Source organism: Macrobrachium nipponense, chromosome 40 (assembly GCF_015104395.2).
Source record: "Macrobrachium nipponense isolate FS-2020 chromosome 40, ASM1510439v2, whole genome shotgun sequence".
NCBI classification, from domain to species: domain Eukaryota; kingdom Metazoa; phylum Arthropoda; class Malacostraca; order Decapoda; family Palaemonidae; genus Macrobrachium; species Macrobrachium nipponense.
Genome location: NC_061101.1, coordinates 32142975 through 32153104, shown reverse-complemented (window position 1 = coordinate 32153104; position 10130 = coordinate 32142975). Strand labels below are relative to the sequence as shown.

Genomic DNA, 10130 nt, shown 5'->3' with positions numbered 1-10130 from the left:
TAGGGCTTGGAACGAATTAGGCAATTTACATGTAAAATGCGGTTCAAGATACGAAAAGCTCAGGTTACGAAGGCCGCCTCGGAACAGATTAATTTCGTGTGTCGAGTGTGTGTGAAGATTGCATGCACTATTTCTCTCTTCTCTCCTTCTGCTAACCAATCTATTTTTAGAAGTTCTCAACCTTGTTTTTAAGAACTTCTTTAGTCTGTCTCATTGTCTTTCTTCTGACATTCCTTTTCATGAACAAACAGTGCTTTTTATTTGGACTAATACAACTCTTGGTTATGTGTCTTATGTTTTAGAACGGTGTATTCACAGTTCTAGACAGTAAAGGTAAAAGTAGATAAACTTGAAATTATTTACCGCTAACTACAAGAGTGTCACTAACTGCTGATCGCAACACCCCTCCATCTTGTCGCTGTCACATTAAATTGACATATTTGACAGCTCTGGATTGATTACATTATTATTTTTTTATATATCACAGTCATACTATTCAACTGGGTGGTTTCTGTAGTGTAGGATTTCGGGTTGCATCCTGCCTCCTTAGGAGTCCACAACTTTTTTACAATATGTGCTGTTTCTAGTAGCACACACTGCATGAGTCCTGGAGCTACTTCAGTATCTAGTTTTCCAGGTTCCTTATCAGGGATCTTGGGATCGTGCTTAGCGTTCCTATGATTATGGGTACAATTTCCACAGGCATATCCCATATCCTTCATATTTTATTATCAGCTCTTGATACTTTCCAATTTTTTTCTTTCTTTCTCATCTACTCTGGTGTCCCATGGCATTGCAGCATCAATGAGTGATATCCACTTCCTTATTTTGTCAATCAATGTCACATCTAGTAATGTTTCTCTTCTTTCTCATCTACTCTGGTGTCCCATGGTATTGCAACATCAGTGAGTGATACCTTCTTTTTAATTTTGTCAATCAATGTCACGTTTAGTCTGTTAACATGTATCACCTTATCTATTCTGATATCATAGTCCCAGAGGATCTTTGCATGGTTGGTGTTCGTACCACTTACTACTGCAAGGTGGCTGGTGTGTCTTGCGCACGCTTCAGTGGGGGCTTTTGCTACTGAATCATGCCTCTTTTTGTACTGGTTCTGTGCAAGTGGCAGATGTTTGCTTGCTGTGTGGTTTATGGTCCCTGCATATGGGTGAGATGTTATTTTCATCTATCATTCTTTGAATATATCTGGTTCTTAGGGCCTTATCTTGTGCCACTGTTAGTATTCCTTCTGTTTCCTTCTGTAGTTTTCCCCTGTGTAGCCATAGCCATGCTTCATCACTGGCCAGTTCTTTAGTGTGTTTCAAGTACTGTATGTGCATTGGTTTGTGTCATTCTCCTGTTTATTTCTGGGTCTTCGTCTACTTTTATTAGTCATTCTCCCCATGCACTATTGAGCCACTCATTTTCACTGGTTTTCAGATATTACCCTAGTGCCCTGCCCTTGATGTTGATGCAGTCCTCTATGTTCACTAGTCCTCCCCCTCTTTCCTTTTGTGTTATGTATAGTCTGTCTATATTTGCTCTTAGACATAGGTAGTGCTTTGTGTATTGTCATGTTTCCTAGTTTTCTGGTCTATGCTGTGGAGTTCAGCTTTCGTCCACTTCACTACTGCGCTGTATCAGGTTACTGATACTGCCTATGTTTTTATGGGTGTCATCATATTTCTGGCGTTGACTTTTGACTTGAGTATCGCCTTAAGTCTGCATATATTCTTTCTTGATCGTGTCCTTCATCTCTTGGTGTTTTATATCCTCTCCTATTATTCCCAGGTATGTGTATGTTTCATCTATTTGTTTGATGCTATTCCCATGTGGTAGCTTTATCCCTTCAGTCCTTGTCACTTTGCCTTTTTGTATGTTGACTAAGGCACATTTTCCTATTCCAAACTCCATCCTGATGTCCCCGGATACAATCCTTACAGTCTGGATTAGGGTTTCTATTTCCTTGATGCTCTGACCATACATCTTGATGTCATCCATGAACATCAGGTGGTTAATTATGTTGCCTTCTATCTTGAGTTGGTAACCAGCATCCATCTTCTGCAGTACTTTTGTCATGGGAATCATGGCTACTGTAAAGAGTAGTGGGAACAGTGAATTGCCCTGGAAAATCCCTCTCATGATGTCAACCTCTGCTAGTCTTATTCCAGAGCTTGTAAGTATTGTATTCCAGTTGTGGATTGTATTTTTAGGAAGCTGATGGTGTTTTCCTCTGCCCCATATACTTTCAGGCATTCTATTAGCCACATGTTTGGTATCATGTTGAATGCTTAGGTTGGTTTTCCTTCCTTTACTCTTCTTCTTCTTCTTCTTCTTTGTCTTCCTCCTCCTCTTCTTCCAGGCAGTCCCTTGCTTATGACAGGGGTTCCATTCTTGAGACGCGTTGTAAGCCGGAAAATCTTCAAAAATCTTAAGAAAACCTTACTTCTAATGCTTTGAGTGTATTAAAAACTATGTAAACTGCATTTTTGGAGTCATATTTCAGCTGTCGGATCAGCGTCGTAAAGGTCGTATGCCTGGAACAGGCGTGGTAAACATGGAAATAATTTCTGAGGAATATAATTGAAAAGCTTCGTAACCTCAGAACATCGTAAGCCGGGGACTGTTGTAGGCTGCCCTTAATTCCTTGTTACTCTGAAGTTTTTGCCTTGCCTAAATGGCAGTTTAGAAATGGTTAATGAAGTGGTGGTGAAACAAACCATGTGTTCATAAACCAAAACATGTTCTTCCATACAAACTTCTTTATGCTGTCAGTTCTTTCCCAACCCTTTTGAGTTTGCATGTTTCCTTTAAAAAAACAAAAAGAAAAAAAAGGATGAAGTGGAGGCAGAACAGCACTAATCAGGAAGAATTACGTATATGCTGGGAGGGTTTTCAGGATTTTGACCAATACAAGTCTTGGCGAGACTTTTATCATCACGTCAGTGGAAGTCAGACATTATTAGTGGGTTTGGATGGAAAATGTTAAGAATTCATAGTTTTGTGCACCATCTGACAAATAATAAGTTGAATACCATCAGAATCTGCTATTTTATCATTTATATCTTTACCTTAGATTTTTTTTTAATAGGGTCGTGTGGGACATAAGGTCTCTTCTTTCCCATCTGTGTTGAGTGCTTTTTGTTTGAATTTCTATCTGTTTTGAGTCTTTATTTGTGAAATTCCTCCATGATTTTCTAAGCCTTCCTGTTGGTCTTTATCCTGCTACATTCATGTTTACCATTTTAATAAAATTCTCTCCTTATCATACTCTTTATCTTGGTCCTGGAGATCTTATGATATGAATCTTGTTACATAGCAGCTTTGAATCATGGTATTTAAATATCATTCACTTTTATAAGCATCCATCACTCCTTCTGTAGTGGGATTTAAATCCACTAAAAAAAATTAGAGGTTGTAATGTTTATTCCAATATTGGTTTTTTAATTCAGTATTAGACACATGTTATCTCCAAGTATATTTTTAAGTTCAGTTCTTGATAGAATGCTTTACGTTCATTCCAAGCATATTTTTAAGTTCATTTCTTGATAGAACACTTTACGTTCATTTTGCTACTCATCACTTTTCCATTAAGTCTTTTCCTTTGTTTAATAATTAGATTTAGATTTTCCATTTTAGCTTCACTCATAAGTCCTAGGTATACAATGTAAGTGGATGTTTGACAGCAGTAATTAATTCCTTTGTCCTCACTGCATTGAATAGTACAATCCTTACACCTGCATCATTAATTTTTGCTCCATTTACAATAACTTATTCTTAATTTAACAGTGTTTTAGTAGTCTCTCTCCTTTAAATCTAGGTTATTGCTGCTTTTTACTTTTTAATACAGTGCTACCCCACTGTTTCATAATAATAGGTTCTGGAACCTACTGTACAAATGAAAAATCCCCTCTGAAAATGCTTATAACTGCCAAATACCCTGTACCCCCTAAAATAAATTGTTTATAACTGCCCATTTAAACAGTTCACTGCATAATTTGGTAGTTCAAACAAAAATATAACTTAATATCATACCAACACAATTTAATATCCTGTCAAACAAAAATACGTACATCCCAAACCATCATCCCAAAACACCCTTAAGTCATCTTAGATTACCCCTTTTACAACTATTACTTGTAAATATATACTGCAACAATATATACTTACAACAATGATTTACTCATTTTAGAATATTGATATTAATGTAAACAGCATAATATGTATGAAATGTTTACGTAATAAAAGTTAAATAAATCTTAAAAATACAATAACAATTTTCTGTCATAGTATTGAAGTCATTATGTTTTCCTTTCCATTGGTAAAAACAATTGAAATTATCACTAACTTATTTTTTCTTAGAGCAACACTGCTTATTCACTAATGGCTGTCATTGTTCGTATTGTATTTATGACCAAATCCTGGAAGAACCCTGCAGAAGTTTTTAGGTATAATTTTTTGTGTAATTTGTAAGTGTTCATGCTTTTATGTGCAAAATTGTTAAGTAAAATGTTCACTTTTATTGAAAATAAATTCTCTCTCTCTCTCTCTCTCTCTCTCTCTCTCTCTCTCTCTCTCTCTCTCTCTCTCTCTCTCTCTTTTTGAAAATTTTTTACCATTTGTCGACCAAGTGCTCATACTTCGAACTGACTGATTATCTAGTTTATACTTGTATTCAATGGCCTACTGGGTCTTACAAGTTAAACTGTATTAAATTTTATTTTCATGTAAAATATATAGTTTAATGATAACCATATTCGACAAACTAAATAAAATTATAAAGCATTTAATATAAAATTTAGCTTTCAATATAACATTTAGTATAAAAGATGTATAAAATTGTACGTAACCGCTGTGACGTCATGCCCAGCTGACTTGAGACTGAACAAGGGAGCGTTGGTATGTTGAGGGGAGGAGAGGAGAGTTAAAATATTACTGTATGTATGTAAAAGCAATAACAGTTCACATTTAAAAGGGAATTTAACAATAAATTTAACGTAATGATAAAATACGAAAACTATCAATCGAATGCAATACAGAAAAAAAGCAAGAAAAAAAAAGAAGTCTTAATTGAGCCAGTGTTCAGTGCACCGAATGAGACAGTTTAGTTGAACAATATTAACAAAATAGTAAATGAAAGAACCAAGCTTTTCACAATAAAATTTAGCATAAATGATTGACAAAATTATTCGTCATTGCGGTGATACACAGCTAACTTGAGGTAGAGGGAGGGACCGTTTATATTTTTGATGAATAATGAATGAATGATTTAAGTTATCCTGCTTCATGGTATTGTTGAGGAGAGAATAGACAGTAAAATCTTTACTGTAATATGTACGTAAAAGCAGTACCATTCACATAAAAAATGAAATTTTATTTCACAATAAATTTAACATAATGATTTAACATGAAAACAGTCAAATGCAATACAGTTAAAAAAAAAAAAGCATGCTGGAGTCAGTGTTCGGTGTGCTGAGAGAGAGAGAGAGAGAGAGAGAGAGAGAGAGAGAGAGAGAGAGAGAGAGAGAGAGAGAGAGACAATAAATTTAACATAATGATTTAACATGAAAACAGTCAAATGCAATACAGTTAAAAAAAAAAAGCATGCTGGAGTCAGTGTTCGGTGTGCTGAGAGAGAGAGAGAGAGAGAGACGGCTCTGCTTCCCACTGACCTATCAGCTGGGCTGGGATGATTATTTGCCCATATCTTTCACTTACAGCTGATTTGACCAGATCACTATTTTTGTTACGGTAAAATGCCAATCTAGTGACAATTGCGTTTTACAATTTTTTACTGCTGTAAAAGTAACTCAGGTCTGTAATAAAGAAACTGGTGCCACTTTCAGCATCTGCATGCCTTCGATTGTTTGTTTAAAGGGCTTCCTTGTGAAAAGTTATTTTATCTCTCTTTCCTTTTATTGCATTCTTGACTGCAAAATCTTCATGTTTATTTTAAAAGTCTGCAGTTTGCCAACAGTAAGTTGATGTATTGTGGCATAATTAATCTCTTTCGTGCACTTAAGATCCAAGTGTAAACATGATTCCTGGTCTCTTCTCTCTCCTCTCTCTCTCTCTCATTCTCTCTCTCTCTCTCTATCTCTCTTTCCTCTCTCTCCTCCGTCTCTCTCTCTCTCTCTCTCTCTCTCTCTCTCTCTCTCAGACACACAATTGGACACACACACTATCGATTCCTTTGATTATGTTTGTACCTAATATGTGAATAAAATTAATTTTATTAACTTTTGCATAATGCAACCAATTCCGTTTGCTCAAAGGGTTCCCGTTTCTCCTCCCTTCATCTCCCAGCCGGCCGGCACCATTTTTACCAAACAGTTCGTAAATCATGCACAGAAAAAATAAAATGTCAAAAATGTTACTTCATATAACGTACTGTTTCATTACTTTACACTCTTAATTTAACTTTTGAACACATTAATAATAGAAAAATTGAAAGAATACACATTGATTCCCAGTGTTATCTGAAGCTTTGGAGCAAAGGGGGTTGGGGGATAAGCTAACTCAATTATCTTGACACACTGACAGGGGAAAGGTAGAAAATGTTGCCCACTGGATAGTCAAATACTGTATGTTGCCCACCCAGTGGTAAAAAAATTCTCTCATAATCTTGCAATCCCCATCCCCCCCCCGATCTGGTTAGCACCATAACAGGCCAAGTTTTGGTTATCGGTGCCATAAGGTGCCGATAATAGTGTTATAGTGCCGTAACATACCTAACAGAGGCACCATTAACCCAAACTTGTCGTCATAAGCGCCATAAATCACTGAGTCTCTGTTAATAGTGGTTTTCCCTTATCAGCACCCCGCTGATAACCAGGGACCACCTGTGTTCATATTTTGTTATGTTGAATATGTATCTTGGTATGCCATCTGTACATTCAGTATATGATAGGCATTAAATCTGAGACTTCAGATGTGATAATACTAGGTGCTTATCTGGCAGAGTTGCCTCATTATACAACACGTTTAATGTGTGGTGCTTTCCCAGGAGTTGCCTCATCATAAAGCTGATTCATATTATTGATTTCCCTGGCATTAAGTCAAACCAAAAGTGGCTAATCTCTGCCATTCCTCTTGGACCTTTGGTATTTTCAGAACTTCCACAATTATTGTGGAATTTTTTTCTTTCCAAAATTAAAATGTTGTATTTTCATATTTTACATAATTTGCCTCTAAAAGCAGTTTTGTACATTTTTAAATATAGTTGAAACATGAGCAGCTGCAAAGGAAATGGATGAACTTTAAGAAAGATATACAGGCAGTCCCCGGTTATCAGCGATCCAGTTTTATGGCGCTTGTCTAGCACCATAAAATTGATGATTTATGGCACCATAATGGGCAGAGTTCCGGTTATTGGCGCCATAAGGGTGCTTATGGCTTGGCGTAAGTGCCGTTATGACGCATTAAATTGCCGAGTTTTGGTTAATGGCGGTTTTCGCTTTTCGGCACACCCCAGGAACGGAACCCCTGGCAATAACCAGGGACTGCCTGTAACAAAATAGTAATTTTGCAGAAAGATCAGGAAGTAAATAAGGATGGAAAATAGATTGAGGTGATAAGGCATATAACAAGAATGGAAGAAGCTGACCATTTAGTTGAGAAAAGCCGTAGATGTGGAAGTGGGAGGTTGCCATTCCTTAATTATAAATGTTATAGACAAGTTCTTGAGCCAGAAAACACAAGTTAGGAAAGCAGAGAAAACTTGTCTAACCTCATAAGAAAAAAATAACTGATTTATAATTAGGATATTTTTCATTGTTTTCTAATGTAAAGTTGATTGTTATTTGTAGTGCTCTTATTTTTTAGATTAACAAAATAAGATATTTAAGGTATATCATTATTATTGCAGGGACTGAGCAAGATAATGTTAATGATGCAGAAAATGTAAATAGTGAAGGTATCACATCATCTAAGAAAACACGGTCTCCCCCAAAACGCAGATCACAAAGGCAGATGGACAAAGCAGAGAGAGAAGAAGTAAGTAGATAATGAAAATACAGTATTTTAAATATCCATTTATGAAGCTAGTGAAATTTAATAATACAGTAATTATTTTTTCCTATTTTTAAATTTCTTCAAGATTTAATAGTATAGTGTGATATTTATAAGCCTTAATTTATTTTATTCTTTATTTTAAAGGTGGAGAAGATCCTTGCTGAAAATAAGAAACTTCTGCAAGAAGAAAAGCAGCAACTTGGAGAGCAGCAGATTGTGGAAAATATGCGCAAGATGCAGACTATTGATGAAGACGAAGACACGGAGGATGAAGAGATGGAAGAAGATGAAAGTGATGGTGATGAAGAAGATGGATCAGAAAATATTGTATCTAGAAAGACTGCCATAGGTAAAAAAAGAGGAAAAGTGTCTGGAAAGGGCCGTGGGAAAGTGAGGGGTAAAGGAAAATTAGATACTGAGAAAGAGAAGCTACAAGACCCAAAGGGAAAGGGCAAAGGAAAGAAGAAAATTGAGGAAGAGGACCAGGAAGTTGGTTTGGGGAGAGGTGGTGGCCGTGGCAAAGGCAGAGGAAATGTGAAAGAAGGAAATATTGGAAATGGTAAAGGTAGAGGTCGAGGGGCTCTAAAGAAAGATGGAGAGAGTTCAATAGGAAAAAAAATGGAATCCAATACCACTGACAAGGCTGTTGGTGTAGTTGGACGAAGAAAGAAAAGTGATGTCAGTGATAATGATGAAGAAAAAGCAAAGCCTCTGAAGAGTGTTAAAAAAGGTGAAATTGAATCAGTTAATGAAAAGTCTAATAGGAATGAAAAGGAGGACAAGAAGTCTCAGAGAGATAATGCTAAAGTTGGCATTAAAGATAGTTTAGATGATAAGAAAGCTGGAAACCAGAAAGACCAAAAAAATGGTGTTAATGAGACTGAAAGGAAGTTGAGGAAAGGTATTAAAGGAAAGGAAGATGATGATGCAAAGTTAGGAGACAGTAGAAGTGTTGAGAAAAAACTAAATAAAGAAAAGGGTGATGGTAGTGATGGTGGAAAGAAACTCAAATTAAGAAAGAGTGCGAGGAGCAAAGGAAGCACTGAAGAGAATGACGAAAGTGGAGCAAATCTTAAGAAATCTCAGTCAGAAAAGGAAAGTGATAATAATAAGTTAAGATCAAAACAGGGAATTAGACGAAGTAGTGAAACAGTATCTGAAGATGAGAATAGTGCTAGAACTAAGGAAATAGTCAGTGTAGAGGAAAAGGGAAATGCTGATGTAGGTAAAGCACATGCTAGGAAATGCTTAAAAGAGAGAGTGATGACAGTGAAGCATTAAAAAACCAAAAGCAAGGAGGTAGCTTGGATAATGTTAAAGATGTTGGGAGGAGAAAAATAATGGTCAGAACTCAGAAGAAATATAATGAAGATGGATCAAATGAAGCTGTATTTTCAGAGGGAGTGAAAGGAAGAGAAGATAAAGAAATGGATGTTGATACTGCTATTACAACAAATGAAAATGTAACAGGAGTCAATGCAGGATGCTCTGGTTTGTATACAATTTATTGTTTTGCATATATGAATCATATTTATTTCTATTAACAGTTAGCTTAATGTACATTTTTCATACAGAACCTGTGAAACTAATAAGCTTGATTACAGAAATTTAGGTATTTCTCCATTTTTACCATTTCTGTCATTGCATCTAGTTTTAAATCAAGTATTATAGTAAACCACATGACAGTTATTAGTAGAAACATCAATTAAACTCTACTAATTCATTAGAAGAAAGTTTTGCTATTTTTTGTTAACAATCCATTACTTTTAATTATGCAACTTAGCCAGTAAGTACATAGCTATAGTTTCTGTTATTCGCAGCAGTATAAATTCAAATTTTCCGGTAGCAACACCGATAAGTGTGTAGGTAACACCAGTCTCGCCCCCTAGCGAGAAGTTTAGGAACGACACAGCCTATTACCTCATTCTGTTTCTGTGACGCCTGGTGTAAACATCTGGTGTCGGCAGCAGTTGTTCTTTTTTCGCTGGTTTTTTATCAGATTCCAGTATACAAACCGAAATTGGAATATCTTCAGCCGAAAGCTTCAGAATGAGTTTTTTCCTTGTTTTGTTGCTTTATTACTGAAGTAGCACAGTATTAGTTCCTATTTACTGCAA

The 10130-nt window shown here is 36.1% G+C and overlaps 2 protein-coding genes across 2 annotated transcripts in view; both read left to right on the top strand.

Moving 5' to 3' along the window:
• Window positions 1–9294, top strand: part of LOC135212066 (ABC transporter F family member 4-like) — a 182627-nt gene extending 173333 nt beyond the window's left edge. The window contains 2 exon segments of the mRNA XM_064245410.1: window positions 7868–7995; window positions 8158–9294. Coding sequence (XP_064101480.1) covers window positions 7868–7995; window positions 8158–9294 — 1265 coding nt within the window.
• LOC135212065 (death-inducer obliterator 1-like) overlaps window positions 9258–10130 on the top strand; it is a 177205-nt gene continuing 176332 nt past the window's right edge. Inside the window, 1 exon segment of the mRNA XM_064245409.1 lies at window positions 9258–9504. Within this exon segment, the coding sequence (XP_064101479.1) occupies window positions 9258–9504 (247 nt within the window).